Source organism: Pan paniscus, chromosome 19 (genome assembly GCF_029289425.2).
Source record: "Pan paniscus chromosome 19, NHGRI_mPanPan1-v2.0_pri, whole genome shotgun sequence".
In the NCBI taxonomy this organism is placed as follows: domain Eukaryota; kingdom Metazoa; phylum Chordata; class Mammalia; order Primates; family Hominidae; genus Pan; species Pan paniscus.
In genome coordinates, this window is record NC_073268.2 from 94,833,008 (window position 1) to 94,851,130 (window position 18,123).

At 52.0% G+C, this 18,123-nt stretch overlaps 1 protein-coding gene across 14 annotated transcripts in view; it reads right to left on the reverse strand.

The window, feature by feature from the left end:
* Window positions 1–10,889: 10,889 nt before the first annotated feature.
* USP36 (ubiquitin specific peptidase 36) overlaps window positions 10,890–18,123 on the reverse strand; it is a 45,196-nt gene continuing 37,962 nt past the window's right edge. For 6 of the 14 annotated variants that reach the window (XM_034943010.3, XM_034943011.3, XM_034943012.3 and 3 more), the window contains 5 exons: window positions 17,519–17,733; window positions 14,992–15,093; window positions 14,233–14,348; window positions 13,725–13,876; window positions 10,890–13,117 (listed from right to left, as the gene is read on the reverse strand). In XM_034943010.3, coding sequence (XP_034798901.2) covers window positions 13,745–13,876; window positions 14,233–14,348; window positions 14,992–15,093; window positions 17,519–17,733 — 565 coding nt within the window. In that variant the 3' untranslated portion in view covers window positions 10,890–13,117; window positions 13,725–13,744. Of the gene's footprint in view, window positions 13,141–13,724; window positions 13,877–14,231; window positions 14,349–14,991; window positions 15,094–17,518; window positions 17,734–18,123 lie in introns of those variants that run through there. The other 8 variants (XM_008971535.5, XM_063599439.1, XM_063599440.1 and 5 more) reach the window with 4 other exon arrangements.

Genomic DNA, 18,123 nt, shown 5'->3' on the forward strand with positions numbered 1-18,123 from the left:
ATCACACATAATACAGAGACAGTGTTTGTTCTGGTTGCAAATGAATGCAAGCATGTGTCCACTGGGTAGGGCTATCCCTGACCATGGATGACTGTCAAAGAAACACAGAAGCTACTCCATTAGATCACATTCATGATCAGAGATTTTTTTTTTTTTTTGAGATAGGGTCTCACTGTGTCATCCAGGCTGGAGTGCAGTTGCACATCTCGGCTCACTGCAGCCTCCACGTAGCTGGGATTACCGCCATGTGCCACCAAGCCCAGCTAATTTTTGTGTTTTTAGTAGAGACAGGGTTTCGCCATGTTGGCCAGGCTGGTCTTGACATCCTGACCTCAGGTGATCCGCCCACCTCTGCCTCTCAAAGCACTGGGATTACAGGCATGAGCCACTGCGCCCAGCCAGAGAGGTCCTTTAGCTGTTATCTTTGCATGACATTTGGAAGCCGAGGCTAATAGACATCCAAATGCAGCCTACTTGCAAGCAGGAGTTAAGTCAGTTTCACTCTCGTATCTTGTATTTGTGCCCCCAGCCCTTGGAGCGAATTGAGAAGGAGCCGGCCGCAGGGAGACAGGAACCACAGGACTCCACTCCAGCTGTGGATTCTAACCCAGACCTCTTCCCCCACATCCACTAATTCTTCACAGAACCTTTAAACTGGGTGTGGGCTCCCTGCAAGTTTCGCTGTGGTTTCTAAGTCCTTAGTGGTTGATCCACTTGACAACTAATTTTTTTAAGTTGGTAGCTCCCTGTGGTATTTGACAGTTTTTGATTTGGTTTTGTTTTTGAGACAGGGTCTCACTCTGTTGGCCAGGCTGGAGTGCAGTGGCTCATGGCTCACTGCAGACTCCACCTCCCAGGCTCCATCGATCTTCCCACTTCAGCCTCCCAAGTAGCTGGGACTACAGTTGCACGCCACCACACCCAGCTAATATTTTATTTATTTATTTATTTTAGAGACAGGGTCTTTCCATGTTGTCCAGGCTGGTTGCGAAATCCTGGGCTCAAGTGATCCACCCACCTTAGTCTCCCAAAGTGCTAGGATTACAGGCATGAGCCTGCTCCTGGCCACTCTCTGGTATTTTCCACTGTTCCTGGCTCATACCTCCCTTAGCTCTTGTTACAGTCTTTTGTTATAATGTTGGTTTAGGCCTCAGGAAACAATCTCTCTGGCCTTCTCTTGTTCTTTCACCTGCCCCAAGGCAGGACTTTAATCTTGCCCACCTTTCTGATTGTGGGTCTTAAGACCCTCCCCAGAGAGGGTCCTGCCCTGTGCCCTATGGAAGGAAGCTTCCATAAAAATTTCCATTAAAAAAAAAAAAAAAAAAGACTGGGCTAGGATAGCTGAACATGTGGAGGTTCCTGGAGGGTGGTGCCTAGGGAGGGCTTGGAAGCTCTGTGCAAGGGCCCTTCCCCATCTCTTCATCTGTATCCTTTGCAATATCCTTTATAATAAACCACTAAATGGCCAGGCGTGGTGGCTCATGCCTATAATCCCAGCACTTTGGGAGGCTGTTGTATCACCTGAGGTCAGGAGTTCAAGACCAGCCTGGCCAACATAGTGAAACCCCGTCTCTACTAAAAATACCAAAACTAGCCGGGCTTGGTGGCGGGTGCCTGTAATCCCAGCTACTCGGGGGGCTGAGGCAGGAGAATCGCTTGAACCCGGGAGGTGGAGGTTGCAGTGAGCTGAGATCGTGCCATCACACTGGGGGACAAGAGCGAGACTTCGTCTCAAAAAAATTAAAAACAAACAAAATACTAAATGTAAGTGTTTCCCTAAGTTCTGTGTTTGATTAATCTAAATTAATCAAACCCAAAGAGCGGGGGTCATAGAAATCCCAAGTTTAAGTTGGTCGCTCAGAACTTCCAGAGGCCCGGACTTGTGACTGGTGTCACAAATGCAGTCTTGGGGACTGAGCCCTCAGCCTGTGAGATCTGACCTCACTCCAGATAAGAGTCCAAGTTGGACTGGATGAGAGGACCCCCAGGTAGTGTCTGCTGCTTGGTGTGTGGGGATAAACCCCCACGCCTCTGGGCAGAGCAGTCTTCTGTGAAGACTGTTGTGAGGTGAGAGCAGACCATATGAGAGTTTTTCCCGAAACATTCCCCCTTCAGCTTCCCTGCTTTGCCTAATAAAAAGAATTAGAAAGGTTTTAAGCAGAGGTAACCCAAAATATGTTTTTCCTATGCTTATACCATGGTTTTATTTTTTTATTTATTTTTTGAGACGGAGTCTCGCTCTGTCGCCCAGGCTGGAGTGCAGTGGTGCATGATCTCAGGCTCACTGCAACCTCTGCCTCCCAGATTCAAGTGATTCTCATGTCTCGGCCTCCCGAGTAGCTGGGATTACACGCACGCGCTACCACGCCCTGCTAATTTTTGTATTTTTAGTAGAGACGGGGTTTCACCATGTTGCCCAGGCTGGTCTTGAACTCCTGACCTCAGGTGATCCACCCACCTCAGCCTCCCAAAGTGCTGGGATTACAGGCGTGAGTCACCATGCCCGGCCCTATACCATGGTTTTAAAATGTCTTCAGGAACCACCTCAAAGTTTATCAATAGCAAACAGGTTAACTATATTAGGATACTTTCATACAAGGAAGCACCCACAGGCTTCAAAAGACTGAAGCAGATTTCTGTATTACCAACAGAAGACAATTTCCAAGCTATATGTATAAGTGAAAAAAGCAGTCAGAACGGTGGTATATAATACAGAACCATTTGTAATCAAAATCAATGTATACATGCTACTCGTTTACAGGTGTATATTCAGTCGCTGAACAAATCTCCGTTAGGGGCGCTGTTCGTGTGCTGGGAACACACAGGGCAATGAAGAGCAACCAGAAAGCCCCAAGCTCTGGAGGCTTCCACTCTCGTGAATCAGCACCGCTTGATCATCTGTGAGGTAGAGGAGATTGGGAGCCACATTTAACTCTGAGAAGAGAACCTTTCCATACTGTTATGGGTTGAGTCATGTCCCAAGAAAAGATATGTTGAAGTCCTAAGCCCCAGTACCTGTGAATGGTGACCTTATTTGGAAGTGGGGTCTTTGCAGATGTAATCAAGTTAACATGAGATCATTAGGGTGGGACCTAATCAAACAGGACTTGTGTCCTTACAAAAAGAGGGAGATTTGGACACAGAACGGAAAGATGGCTACATGAAGATGGAAGCACAGTGGAGTGATGTGGCCACAAGCCAAGGAATTCCTGGGAGAGGCTGGATTCTCCCCCACAGCCCTGAGGACACCTTGATTCCAGACTCTGGTCTCTGGCACTGTGAGAGAACATTCCCATTGTCTTAAGCCACCCAGTTTGTGGTCCTTTGTTATGGCAGCCTCAGGAAGCGAATACACAACGCTCTGCAAGTTGTGTTTAAAATTGCATATGCATAGGTTATTTTATTTATTTATTTATTTGAGACAGAGCCTCACTCTGTCGCCAGGCTGGAGTGCAATGGTGCAATCTCGGCTCACTGCAACCTCCACCTCCCAGGTTCAAGCAATTCTCCTGCCTCAGCCTCCCAAGTAGCTGGGACTACAGGTATGCGCCACCACGCCCAGCTGATTTTTGTATTTTTAGTAGAGACAGGGTTTCACCATGTTGGCCAGGACGGTCTCAATCTCTCGACCTCGTGATCTGCCTGCCTCGGCCTCCCAAAGTGCTGGGATTACAGGCGTGAGCCACCGCACCCGGCCCTGGTTCCTTTTTCTAAAACAAGTAATTCTATTTCGTTACCTTTATGTTCTCCCAGCTGGTTGGTGGGGCAGTGGGGGTGCCCAGCTTCCGGAAGGTGCAAGCTGGAGGGTCTCAGGAGAAAGGCAGGACTGATGCCCACCCTGACCCTGTGTGCTACAGGAACAACAGGCAGCCCACCCGCATCTGCTAGAAGGCATGAAGGAAGGAAGGGCCAAGGACAAGATGTGGAGGGACTCGAGTCCATGGGGTAGGTATTGCTGAGGCCATCAGAACACCAGACACCAGGACATCATCTACGGCCTCCCCTCCACCAAGGGGAGAATTGTCAGCCACTGCCTGATGTCATTCCCCTCCACCAAGGCCAGAATGCTGCCTCTTGCCAGAGGTGGGGACGGGAGGGACACTGAGGACTGAGATGTCTGGGGACAATGCTGGCTTCACGAAAGAGAGATGAGGCCAGGTGCGGTGGCTCACGCCTGTAATCCCAGCACTTTGGGAGGCTGAGGCGGGCAGATCACGAGGTCAGGAGTTCGAGACCAGCCTGGCCTATATGGTGAAACTCCGTCTCTATTAAAAGTACGAAAATTAGCCGGGCGTGATGGCATGCACCTGTAGTCCCAGCAACTTGGGAGGCTGAGGCAGAAGAATCACTTGAACCTGGGAGGCGGAGGTTGCAGTGAGTCAAGATTGTGCCATTGCACCCCAGCCTGGGCAACAAGAGAGAAACGTGGTCCCCCCCCAAAAAAAAAAAAAAAAAAAAGAGATGAGGTTTAGCTGGGCATGCCAGCCTTCACTTGCCCAATCACTGTGTGAGTGATTTGTACGCCCTGAGACCAAGCGAAAGGGATGATCTAGAGGTAGCAGCTTTTCTAGAAGCCAGCCTCTGACCCCTCCCACCCAGAAGGAGTAGGCTGAACAGTGGTTAGACAGGCCTTTAATTCAGGGTTCTTCAAAAAGTGAATAAATAGAAGACAGAGGACTCAGCAGCTCTGCCAGGGAGCAAGCCTCCTGGACTTGCTAATTTTGCAGCATAGACCTTGCAGAGAGGGTAGAGCCTGGTGAAGAAGGGGTGTTAATCCCCGCAAGAGGCTGCAAAGCAAACTGCTCACACAGGCTTGGATTGGGGCATTGTCTTGCTTTGAAAACCCTCAGATTTTATTTTGCTAAAGCTTGCAATTTCTTCTGTGTGTAAATGGCACTTAAAATCTGTTTGTAATGGAACTTGATTGTATCCAGCTGTCACCAACTGTTCCCTGTGCCACCCAAAAGACAGCTGGCCACGTGCCACGGTTTGGGCGTTCACTTCAAATAGAGGAGCTAGTGCTCTAGTTCCTGCTAGACTTCACCAAAATGTTTTCACTTACGCAGAAAAACAAAGGGGGTGCGGGTAGGGCTCAGGGAAGGCAATGTGAAGGGGAATTAGTGCAGTGTGGACTGCGGAGCCACTGACTTTGATGGACGGTGGGCTGGCTGTTTTCTGAGCAGGGTCCGAATGCAGTCACAAAGCATGCTGCCTTCAGCAGCTGCTCCAGTTCACTCATTCAATAAATATTTACCGGGTGGCTGGTAAGTGCTAGGCCTTGCCAAGAGAACTGTAGCCACATAAGACAGAAAAATGGCAGAATAATACCTTCTTTTTTTTTTTTTTTGAGACGAAGTCTTCGCTCTGTCATCCAGGCTGGAGTGCAATAGCGCGATCTCAGCTCACTGCAACCTCGGCTTTCCAGGTTCAAGTGACTCCTCTGCCTCAGCCTCCCTGAATAGCTGGGATTACAGGCACCCACCACCACGCCTGGCTAATTTTTGTATTTTTAGTGGAGATATGGTTTCTTTTTCTTTTTCTTTTTTTTTAAAGACAGAGTCTCACTCTGTCACCCAGGCTGGAGCACAATGGCGCGGTCTCAGCTCACTGCAACCTCCACCTCCTGGGTTCAAGTGATTCTCCTGCCTCAGCCTCCCGAGTAGCTGGGACTACAGGCGTGTGCCACGACACTCGGCTAATTTTTTTTTATTTTTAGTAGAGACAGGGTTTCACTATGTTAGCCAGGCTGGTCTTGAACTCCTGACCTTGTGATCTGTCTGCCGTGGCCTCCCAAAGTGCTGGGACTACAGGTGCAAGCCACCATGCCTGGCCTTTTTTGGCTGGTCTCGACATCTTGGGCTCAAGCAATCCTCTCATCTCAGCCTCCTGAAGCGCTGGAATTACAGGCATGAGCCACTGCGCCCGGCCAACACATTCATTTTAAAACGGCCTTAAAAAAATCACTGGTTTATGTAAAAGAACTTGAATTCCCTACACACATTTCGCAGCAAGTATTTGCCATGTACTTAGACTGTGTGTTGAAATCTGGTCTCATGATGGTAAGAAGCTACCTAAATACCTAGATCCTGCTTAAGGGAGTGGCAATCTTGTGACCTGTTTCTCACTCAATGTCTAATGGATATTTGGCAGCCATGTCCTATTGCTTCCTCTAATCAACACCCTCCTAAATGAAGCAGTAAGGGAGAAGACCAATGAAAACACGCATGCAAGACATGTATCGTGAGAGTGACAGCTGACAATCATGATAATTTGAATCTAACCTTTGCATTTTAGAGGAGAAAAGCAAATTCATGATGCTCATGGCAGACCCCTTAGAACACAGGTCTTGATTCCCAATCTGGCCTTCTTTTTTTTTTTTTTTTTTTTTAGCTGGAGTTTCGCTGTTGTTGCCCAGGCTGGAATGCAATGGTGCGATCTCGGCTCACCGCAACCTCCACCTCCCGGGTTCAAGCGATTCTCCTGCCTCACCCTCCCAAGTAGCTGGGATTACAGGCATGCACCACCATGCCCGGCTGATTTTGTATTTTTAGTAGAGACGGGGTTTCTCCATGTTGTGTCCTGACTTCAGGTGATCCGCCCCGCCTAGGCCTCCCAAAGTGCTGGGATTACAGGCATGAGCCACCGTGCCCGGTCCTGGCCTTCTTTTTATAGGAAGTCATGATTCAAACCTGACTCCAGCCTGACCCTACTTTAATCCCTTTAAAGCAGCAAAAATATACAGCAGTTTCCCCTTGAGAAAGCAACTTGAATAAGCAACAGTTTGGTACAGATTCTGCTAAAAACAAGCACATTTTTAATCTCAGGCCCCTCTCACAGGGCAATTTCCTCAATGCCTGGAGTGCTTTCTGAGATCCCAGAACAACGGGCTGGACAGCTGCCCAGAGGCCTCTAGGGGGCTGTGGAAGGCTGAAGAGGAAGGGGGGATCTGGATCACAAAATAGAGGAGACTATTTTCTCTGAACAGGAGTGAGAAACCTTATGTTGGGGAATGATTAGATTCTGGTTTCTTGCCTTAAAAGATTGTCCTGGAGGCCAGGCACAGTGGCTCACACCTGTAATCCCAATGCTTTGGGAGGCCAAGGCGAGAAGATTATTTGAGGCCAGGATCCTATACTGAGGGGGCACCTCTTTCAGTGTCTACAGTAGAGATCCTGACAGAGGGTGGATTGGTCGGCTGTTCAGTGGGATGTATTGACTGGATCAGTTGATTCTGGGCTTGATCTAGAGGATGCAGCAAATGCAACAGACTCACATCTTAGAGGAGCTCTCCAGGGTGCGGAGGTGAACAGTGTCAAATCCTGGGAAGAAGTCGGTGGCAACAGTGGGAATTAGGTCACTGAGAAGTGATGATGGCAGAAGCTAGACTAAGAACCACAGAGAGTCAACACAGAGCAAAATGAATGTCAACCAAAGGAGAGGGCAGCTGAGAGGGGACACAAGGACACACAGGCTTTTTAGGATGGGAGATGCCTCAACATGTTCCTAAGGGAAGAGTGAGACATGGGAGCAGACAGGGTAATTAATGGAGCAAGGTCCCCAGGGTGGAAGAAGTTGGCCTCAAGGGCACAGGTGGGGTGCCAGCATACACAGAGGGGGCACCTCGTCCAGCATCTCCAGTAGAGGTCCCCACAGAGGATGGGGAACAGCCCCTATACTACAGTTCCTTCCCACTCTCCCACACCAACCACCCAGCCCCTCTGGGAGGCATCAGATCAGAACAGTGGGTCTGCCCAGCAGCAGCCCCGGGGACTATTGGACATGCACATTCTCAGGCCTCATCCCAGACCTGCTGAATCAGAATGCGGGGGAAGGAGCCCGGCAACTGGTGTTTTAAGGAGCCCCTGGCAATTCTGGTGCTCACTTGAGTTTGAGACCAGGGACCAGGATGGCAACTCTCAACTCTGCTGCTCACTATGATCCCCCCGGGAAGGTTTTTTTTGTTGTCGTTGTTTTTGAGACAGAGTCTCACTCTGTCGCCCAGGCTGGAGTGCAGTGGCATGATCTTGGCTCACTGCAACCTCCACCTCCCAGGTTCAAGCAGTTCTCCTGCCTCAGCCTCCCAAGTAGTTGGGATTACAGGCGCAGGCCAAGCCCAGCTAATTTTTGTATTTTTAGTAGAGACAGGGTTTCACCATGTTGGTCAGGCTGGTCTCGAACCTCTGACCTCAAGTGATCCGCCCGCCTCAGCCTCCCAAAGTGCTGGGATTACAGGCGTGAGCCACCGCGCCCGCCCCCCTCACCCCCCCGGGAAGGCTTTAAATGCTGATGCCTAAGCCTCACCCATAGATTCTGATTCTACTTCCGTCAGTATCGAATGCTTCTCCCCAGGTGCTCCTGCTGCCCTATGAGCATTGAGAACCCTGAGGTAAGAAGGAGAAGAGAACGGAGGGAGAGGAGCTGGTTTTAGCTTTGGTTTCCCCGTGTTGTTTAATTCTGGGGTGGGATGGGAATTCTTGAGGTAGCCTTGGAAGTCACTTACCACGAGTAGTGGGCACATACGCAATGAGAGAGCAAAATAGTGTGCAGGGATCACTGAAAAGAATGGGAGAGAGAGGAAGGAGTTGCCTGAAGACCAAGGGCAGAAATCCCAAAAGGCAGGCAGAGCCCAACGAAGAAGGGCAGCCAGACAGCCCTGAAAGCCGAATCCATGGCACCCAGATGATCTTCTCCAAGGGTCATCCCCAGTCCAGATATGGAAGGAGCAGGGGGCCAAGCCAAGGCGGGATCTGCACGAAGCAGCAGCAGGGCCGCCTCCGGGCAAGAGTGTGACTCCAGGGAGTCAGCTCAGCTGACAAGACACAGAAAGCTGCCCGTCTGCATGTCACGTGACCTGTCCACACACAGTCCTCCTTTACCACCACGTCCTTGGTGTACCCACATCCTCATCGCGCTGAGGTTGTCCAAGCTACCAAGACTTGAGGCAGGGATTCTCACAGCACCGTCCAGTGTTAAACTGCCCTTAAGGTCACTATTACAGTTATAATGAGCCCTAACAGTACGTTAGGGATAAACAGATGCCCACCTGATTCCCCATTGTCCAGACACCTGGGCTTTTTCCTAACAAGAAGACTCGGAGCTCACCCACTGCCTACTTCCCATGCCTAGGATTCTCCCTGGGTTCCCTGTTCTGGTAAGATGCCAACACGTCCACTATGTCAGATTGAATCTCTCACCACCTGAAGGCCTTCCTGAAACCATCAGTGAGCCGCTTGCTTCCCTGGCTACTACTTGGCCTCCGAACCCAACTAACCACCCTAGCAGAAATCATCTTAAACTCCACCCAGAACATTCCACCCTATCTGTCATCTCACCTCTTGAGTCCATCTCCTAAATATCCAAGTGACCTCACTTCTAGCCTCTGCTACTAATGCCAATCTCTTAGCTCTAGCCTTGGCCACTTCTCAGCCAACCTGGCGGCTGGTCATGCTCACCTGCTGTTCTCTGCACTCCACCAGCCGCCTTTCAGGCCATCAGGCAGCCTAGAATCCACTATCAGCCTCAGGAGTCTAAAAAGCACATCAGACCTTGGTAACCCTTCTTGTCCAAACTGTCAAACAAAACCTGCCCTGCGCTTTTGCACCTGACTTACGGTTAGCCAGCTGAGTCCTGCTGGCCAGCTCCCACTGCCAGCCCCCTTTCAGAATGTCACCTCACCCCACGGTGCTTCAGGCAGAGCTCATGACAGGCTCCTCATGGCCTCCCTGCATCTCCCTAACAGCACTCACCCTGCCCTGGAGCCGTCAGTCCTGCCCGTGGGACTCTGCCCACCGCCTGCGAGACGACGTGAGTGTGTTCACTTTTATACACACCCAGAAGTGGCCCTAGTGTTTGGGAAACGGCAGTTAAGAATGGAAAAGCCTGTCAGGCGCGGTGGCTCACACTTGGAATCCCAGCACTTTGGGAGGCCAAGACGGGCAGATCACGAGGTCAAGAGATGGAGATCAGCCAGGTGCAGTGGCTCACGCCTGGAATCCCAGCACTTTGGGAGGCTGAGGCAAGCGGATCACAAGGTCAGGAGTTAAGAGACCAGCCTGGCCAACATGGTGGAACCCCATCTCTACTAAAAATACAAAAATTAGTCAGGCGTGGTGATGCGCACCTGTACTCCCAGCTTCTTGGGAGGCTGAGGCAGGAGAATTGCTTGAACCCGGGAGGCAGAGGTTGCAGTGAGCGGAGAATCGTGCCACTGCACTCCAGCCTAGGCGACAGAGGGAGACTCTGTTCGGAAAAAAAAAAAAAAAAAAAAGTAAAAACCACAGCCTCGCCCATGTCGCCACTGCACCCAGCGTTGGTGTCAGATCACCACCTCTCCAAGCCTCAGAACCCCCTCAACCGCTGCCCAGGCTACAATGCAAATGCCTTCAGACACAGCCTGGCTGGCAGGAAGGCCTCTGGGTCAGCAGTGTGCCCTGCTCTCTGCCACCCCTTTGGTTTGGATGCAGGAGCTGCCTCACCTCGCTTGTTCTTACTTGGCTGTCCTCATTTTGGGGTGTCCAGCCAAACCCCTAAAGAGAAGTGAAGACATGATGCCCTGTGTTTGGTGGATACCGTGGGGTGGAGAAAGCTTACTTCCAAGTTGCTAAATGGAGACGCGGGGAGCCACACACATCAGGTAACAGCTGCAGAGCAGCATTCTCAACAGGAGCCGCTGCACAGCAACCCGCCTGCGCCCCGGGGTTCATTCAGCCTCTTGGTCACCTATTCACTAGGGCTGCTCTCACAACCTCCTGGTCACTGAGCTCCCTGCAGGGACCTACCTGCCCCTCCTAGCCCAGCCTCAACTTCCAGGACAGGTGGAATCAGCGAGACCGTGGTTGGGATGTACTTTAAAAAAAAAAAATCAAATGAAACCAACAAAGACACAGAACTCACAAAACCAGAGTATTTTATTGCACCAAGATCTTGGCAACACGTGGGGCTCCCCAGGCCCCCGGAGAGGAGGTGCAGAGGATGGGACACAGACCTCTGCACACACACAGGTGCGGCCATGCAACCAGGACATGGGGCAGGCAAGTGAGAGGACCTGGGAGAGGCAGCTGCTGTACACAGGCCCCACTCCCTCCAGCTCCATTCCCAAGCACAAAATTAAATAGACCCAGATCCTAAGTCAACCAAGTGACTGCCACGACAAAGGCTTGGGTTATTGATATTTACTTACATACGTGTACATGACCTAGAGTTTGAACTCGTTTTCTGGGCCTCATCTTTCCCTTCCCTATCTGGTTGATGACTTCGGTGGAGGGAAGGGACGTGACTCCACCCAACAGTGATAAACGCTGCAGAAAGTCATCTCGTGCTCACCACTGCCCAAGAGTTAACGAATATATGTACCCCAGGAAAAGGTTTTACAGTTATCTAGTGGAGAAGGGAAGAGACTGATTTGGAGGAGAGAAGGGAGAGAAAGGAAGGAGATAAATTCTGTGCCAGCAGACAACTAACATTTTCAACTACAGAACATCACACGGTAAACATGGCAGAGGGAACAGTTCACAGAGGAATGCAAGTCAACACCCCGAGAAGAAAAGGAACATACCCTGCCGTGAAGGCATGTGCTTTCCCTTCCAGATAAGTTACAAAGCCAGAGCACGGAAGCCAGGCCCTCATCTTTGAACATTCAGAGACTGGTCCGCAGGAGAGGGCACCCTGAGCAGCTCCACTCACTGCTGCTGGGACACAGGTGGCCACAGGAGCTTGATTCTCTCCCACCCTTCTAAGAAGAGAAACGTGAAAACAGAAGAAAATCCAAAAAGAGACACCCACCCACATGGAAAAAAATAAATGTATCTTCCCATATTAAAAAAGCAATTCCATCTACAAGCCAGTAACCACCCAGGCCCCGAGCACAGGGGCAGGAAGCAAAGCTGCCCCAAGGAGAGGGGGTGCAGACAGCGAGGCAGCCACCCGGGACAGCAGGATGCCTCTGGCCCAGCAGAGCCACACTGAAGGAGGTCTAAGTCCAACACCACGTTGTCCATCTCCACCTGCGACGACTCCGGGAGGAAACGACGGGGACAGACCCGATGAGGAAGGATGTTCACGGTCACCTTCACACTTCCCACTACTATGAGGGCATTTGTCTTTTTCCTGAAAATATCACCTTCTCTGAGGATTTCCTGTATTTATTAAGTTACAAGTTGGCAGGCACAGCTTGAGCAACATAGAAAAGTAATCTTCTTGAGTTATACAATCATTTAAATTCCAAAGCACTCACAAAATTGAGCAAACAAAGCCACTATTTGCATATTTGGGAAAGGAAACATATTGCTAATGGAAGCCACAGGACTGGTCAAAAATAAATGTTTTGTATTAAGTAGTAAAATAAATGGAGAATTCTACCCCAAGGCCTCCACCTCAGTGAAGACCTGCGGGTTATTGCAGCTGCAAGGGGAAGCTACAGCACAGTCGTCTCAGAATAAACAGCAGCCTGGAAAGCAGATGTATTCGCAGGTATCGAGGGCTCCTCCGACCCCAAATAGCTTCTGCTCTCCAGGACAGTTGAGAGTTACTCACAAGGAAGGGGTGCACAGTAGGGCCACCCTCTTGAGTTCCATAAAAGGGAGAGGTGGCTGGGTGGGGTCACCTCTTCCTTTCTGAGGACAGGTAAGGCCAACAGATGAAGGGGTCCCGCTGAGGAAGCAGGGGAGGGCGGGCTCGGACACAACGGTGGCGTCAGCCCCGAGAAGCAAGGGATGGCTTGCCCAGAGCCACCAGCTATGCACCGGGAGACCACCTGGGGGACGTGTGGCCACCATCCCCCACTCTCCTGATAGCCCCAACCAGGGGCAGCAGCCTCTGCCAGCACAGACCACTGTCTATGAAACATGAGAAGGCACAGCCTGGCAAAGATGTCCAGCAGGTGTGCGGCCACCTCTGCTCACACACACACTGTCGTTTCTCTTGCAGGGCTGGTCGGGAATGTCACCAAAGAGGTTCCGATCTAGAGAAGCCTCAAAGCCTCTATGTCGGGCGGTCTGTGGACACTGGTACCGGGAGAGCTCCTACCGTGACAGGCTCCCAGCGCAGCAGAGCCCACACAGAGAGCTCCCTCAGATCCAGACCCACAGCTCCCAGGAAGGGACGCCTTGTCTCCAGGAGGCTGCAGAACAAACCACGGTAGTCCTGACAGAGAGAAACGGGACCCGAATCTTCCCACTGCCACCCTCGGGTATGAGTCCAACCTAGGAACCCAATGCATGGCATCTCGATGCGGCTGGCAAGAAGTCACCCTTCTGCAAGTGACTGGGACACGTGCCAGATATACACACAACCCACATCCCACACACACCCCACACATGCCCTTCTCCAAGTGACCAGGACACATGCCACAGATGCCAGGTGTACACACCCCACACCCAACACACACTACACGCACCCCCTTATACACACGCATCCCACACACACCCCCTTATACACACGCATCCCACACACACCCCCTTATACACACGCATCCCACACACACCCCCTTATACACACGCATCCCACACACACCCCCTTATACACACGCATCCCACACACACCCTTCTCCAAGTGACTAGGACACACACCACAGACGCGCCCACACCACACACACCACCCAACACACATGTGCCAGATACACAGCCCACATACATCATACACACACGCCACACCCCACCACACCCCTACACACATACACGGCACACACACCCCCACCTCACCCTTACACCCACCCCCTCGGAACCGACCTCCTTCCACAGGGGCACAGTCAGCGGCGATAGCTGAGGCTGGCAGCCTTTGCTGGGTGAGTCACAGACCAGAAGTTCCGTCGAGTCTGAAGTTTCTGGAAGGCGTTGAAGTTTCTCCTCTTCTCTCTCTTAAATTTTTTAATTTTCTTTTCCTAGACCAAGAATCACAGGCATCACAGTTCCCAAAAACGGCTCTTTCCTGGCCCACGGGGCTCCATGCTGCATGCAGGTCCTGCACACAGGCCGGGCTCTCATGAGCTCTCTGGAGACCCACTCTTCACAATGACCCCTGCGCACGGCGACCTGCAGTCCCCCTATTGACAAAGGGGCGGAAGCTGCGAGGATGCATGCCCTGTCCATGGCCACACGCCCGGACAGGCCTGGGCAGCCTGGCTCTTCTCACGCTCGGCCGCTTCATGCCACTGCCGCCACCTCCAACTGCCCCGGCTCTGAGCTGAGCCACGCCGCCCTGCTCCCTCAAGCCTGTGGTCAGCATCACGCATCATACCTTCCCTCGGTCAAACTCTTCGTCCCAGTCATCAACCACGGTCTCAGTCCGGGCCTGTCTGCTGTCTTCAATAGCATCCTGACTGACCGCCGACATCTTGCCATCCCAGGTCAGAACTACCAGGCAGACACGGGGGTCAGCACGAGTGCAGGTTCCCAGGTCCCCTGTGGCTTCACTTCAAGAGTGTCATTTACCAACTAGTCTACTCATAATTAGTCAACAATTTTGAGTGCCACCTTGTGGTGAAGAGAAGGACAAGAAGAGGATGGCCCGACGCCCATGTGTGGTCGGTCAGCACGGAACCCCCAGCGATGCCCTCTTAGCTAAACCCTAAACCACAGCCAAAGAGTTCAGTTCTTTCTAAACCCATGCCCTCGTCTGAGGAACAAAGATGTCATGTTCGGTCTCAAAGTCTGAATAAAAACATGCTCTGAGCAAGAAGTGACATTACCCAGGTTGGAAGAGCTTCGTCACTCTGCCCCTTCCCTACCCAAGACACAGCATGTGTGGGGCTCCTCACCCTGCCCCAACCCTCAGAAGCAGCTGTTCTGGATCCTGCCACGGACAGAAGCCACCTTCGTGCCACGGCTGAGGGTTTAAAGAGGACTCCAGCCAGTGTTGAGATTCCTCTTCCCATTCTCAAAGCCGAGCGATGCCCGCCCGCCACACTCACAGTGCACCAGGATCCATTCCACACCCTTCCCTCCTATAAAACCAACCAATGAAAGGCAAACAGAAGTCCTGTCTCCAAATCAGTACCTTTTCTCCCGTAAGCTTTATCAGATGAGTATTTGAGCAGTTCCTGGACCACATCAGACTCCCGCTCTCCATTCCAAGACACAGGAGGGGCCTGGCTCAGCCCTGCAATTGGAGCAGCCAAGAAACATTTATAGACGTTTAAAATAACCCACTGGGGAAGCAATCGCACAACTTAAATTATAAAACAACTTACAGTAAGTGGATGCTTGCCTTTTTTTTTTTTTTTTTTTTTTTTAAAGACAGGGTCTCACTATGTTTCCTAGGTTGGTCTCAAACTCCTTGGGACTCCCACTGGCCTCCCAAGGTGCTGGGATTACAGGCATGAGCCATGGCGCCCAGCCTAAATGCTTATTTACTAATGCTTACATGCTTAATTTACTAATGACCTGACACAATAGAGAAGGCTGTTGTCCAAGTCAATTCATGAGCAAGAAAACAAGGAAAATAACAAAAAGCTAAAAACCAAAAAAAAAAAAAAACCCTCCAAAACCCCTTTAACCAGTAGTGTAAGTCCTCAGTCTGACAGAGGGAGGGAAGACAACTAGATCTAAATGGAATCCACCTCACCTACGGGAGAGGCCCGTGCCCCAGGACCAGCCTGACACCTGGATGGCCACCGGGGTGGAGGGAACGGCCAAGCTTGGCTGCTGCCATCAGGGGCCCGACCTCCTAAGCCCTGTCCAGGGGGAACCTGGTCCCCATCAGCAACACTGCACAGGTCCACCCCGCACCTCGGGACCAGGACAGCACTCACCACCCTCATCGGGTTCTAGAAACCCTTTCTGAACTCGTCCTCTGCCCAGCTAGCCACATAGCCCCTGGAATATACTCACCTCCCTTCACACAAATCTGACCTCATTTCTCCCTGCCTCCAATTCCTCAGTGAGCTCCAGGCTAAGTGTCCCCTGCCCCCACACAGTGGCTTCCATGGTTCCCATCTCATCCACACAGCCCAGGGACCCAGCCATGCAGAGCAGCCTGCCTGCTCCCAACGTGCTGCGCCTCCTGCCCTTGGGTCTGGTACCCTGCCCATTTAGCCACTCTCCTCAGGGGCACAGGACTGCAAGAGCCCATGCGGCCCCCAGCGCCTCCTTGCTGAGCACGAGCCCTTACTGTGTGGTTCTGGCTCTGCCAGGGAGCCCCGAGGGCCCAGGGCGCACTTCAGTAGACACAACCAGCACCTGGCATGGACCCTGGTGCACCGCAAGTGCTCAAGTGATGTCCCTTGCACTAACAAGCCAACTCCACTTCGCTCCGAGGGTGGCACGGAGCACAGCTCTGGTGCCATGTTAGGGCAGTACTTTTTTTTTTTTTTTTTTTTTTGAGACGGAGTCTCAGTCTGTCACCCAGGCTGGAGTGCAGTGGCGCAATCTCGGCTCACTGCAAGCTCCGCCTCCCGGGTTCACACCATTCTCCTGCCTCGGCCTCCCGAGTAGCTGGGACTAGAGGCGCCCGCCACCATGCCTGGCTAACTTTTTGTATTTTTAGTAGAGACGGGGTTTCACCGTGTCAGCCAGGATGGTCTCGATCTCCTAACCTTGTGATCCGCCCACCTCGGCCTCCCAAAGTGTTGGGATTACAGGCGAGAGCCACCACGCCTGGCCAGGGCAGTACTTGTGAGAGCATGCTGGCCAGCAAACTCAGTCGGCACTGGCTAGCACCCACGTTTTGCAATTTATTTCATACCATTTCATTTTTAACGATAAATTCCTTTCTTAAGAGTTGGATAAATACAAATCAGTCTCTAAGGTCCTGCTGGCCCCCAGATGCACTGCCATAATCAGATCTTCCAGACTGCAGAGGAGGCCTCACTCAAGCTCGGCCCCCTATACCAAGCAGCCAGGACTTTCTCTCCCCTTCACTTAACAAATGTGTTCTGTGGCGGGTGCCTGCCAAGGCATGCCCCAGCCAGCCCTAAAGAAAACAAAACACCCTCCGATTGAGGGGTGGTGCCCAAGGACAGCCACAGCACACAGGTCCCCAACAGCAAGCAAACCGTGCTATGTTCTGAATGGCCCAGCTACATAGCGGGAGAGGAGGATTCACTTTTGAACCCAACTCTTCTAAATTCAACCATCACAGAAAAAAACTCAGGCTGGGAGTTCAGGGAGTCATTCCTTGAGAAGCTGTAGACAGAACAGCTTTGAATCGGAAGACCCACTGGCATTCACAGAATGTTTTAAAGTTCATGTGCACTGTAACCTCTCCCATGGGGCTGTTTCAGTCAAATGCTGTGACACATGAGGGAGCAGACTCGGGGGTGGGGGGTGAAGGTTGGTAGGGTCCCAGGGCCCTCCACATCTTCTCCCAGACCCTCCCAAGCTCAGATGCAGTAGACGCTGCTCTCAGCCTGTGCACTCCCCAATACCCCCCTCGCCCGGTGCACACCCACGCGGTCCCCCAACCCCTCGGCCGGTGCACACCCATGCGGTCCCCCAACCCCTCGGCCGGTGCACACCCATGCGGTCCCCCAACCCCTTGCCCGGTGCACACCCATGTGGTCCCCACCCCCTCGCCTAGTGCATACCCATGCGGTCCCCAGGACACCAGCCATTCACGGATGGTGCGCGGCTGCTGGACTCGGGGACAACAGCATCTTGGGGCTTGGCACTCCTTGGGCATTCGAGATGCCCATCCTCTTCTACTACCCGCTGTGGCTCCTGCTTTCTTTTTTTCTTTTTCTTTTTCCTTGGAGACTCTTCCATGGCCTCTGGATCACCATCACCCATGGGAGAGCAGCTGCTTGGAAGTGAGAGGCAGCAGTCAGCTCTGAGCAAATTGCAAGGGGAGCAGGAGCGCACAGACACCCGCCTGCAACATGGAGAAGGTGCCACCCCAGCTGTGACCCAGTGCACGCAGCTCCCTGCAACATTCTTCCCCCCACACGTATTAGCGGACACTCCACACGCAGCCACGGAGACAGTAGAGGGAAAACCAGTCACGTTTCCCATCCTAACTGAGCCAAGCCTGTTGACGCCAATGTGCAGGCTACTGTGACCTGATGAAACGGCAGATCCTGGCCTGGCCCGGGACACCTGATCCAGCATCCCTGAACAGCCCTGCACATACAATGATGGACACTACTGTCCACACCACCGTCGCTTCAAGGATCAATCCACTGGTATTTATCAG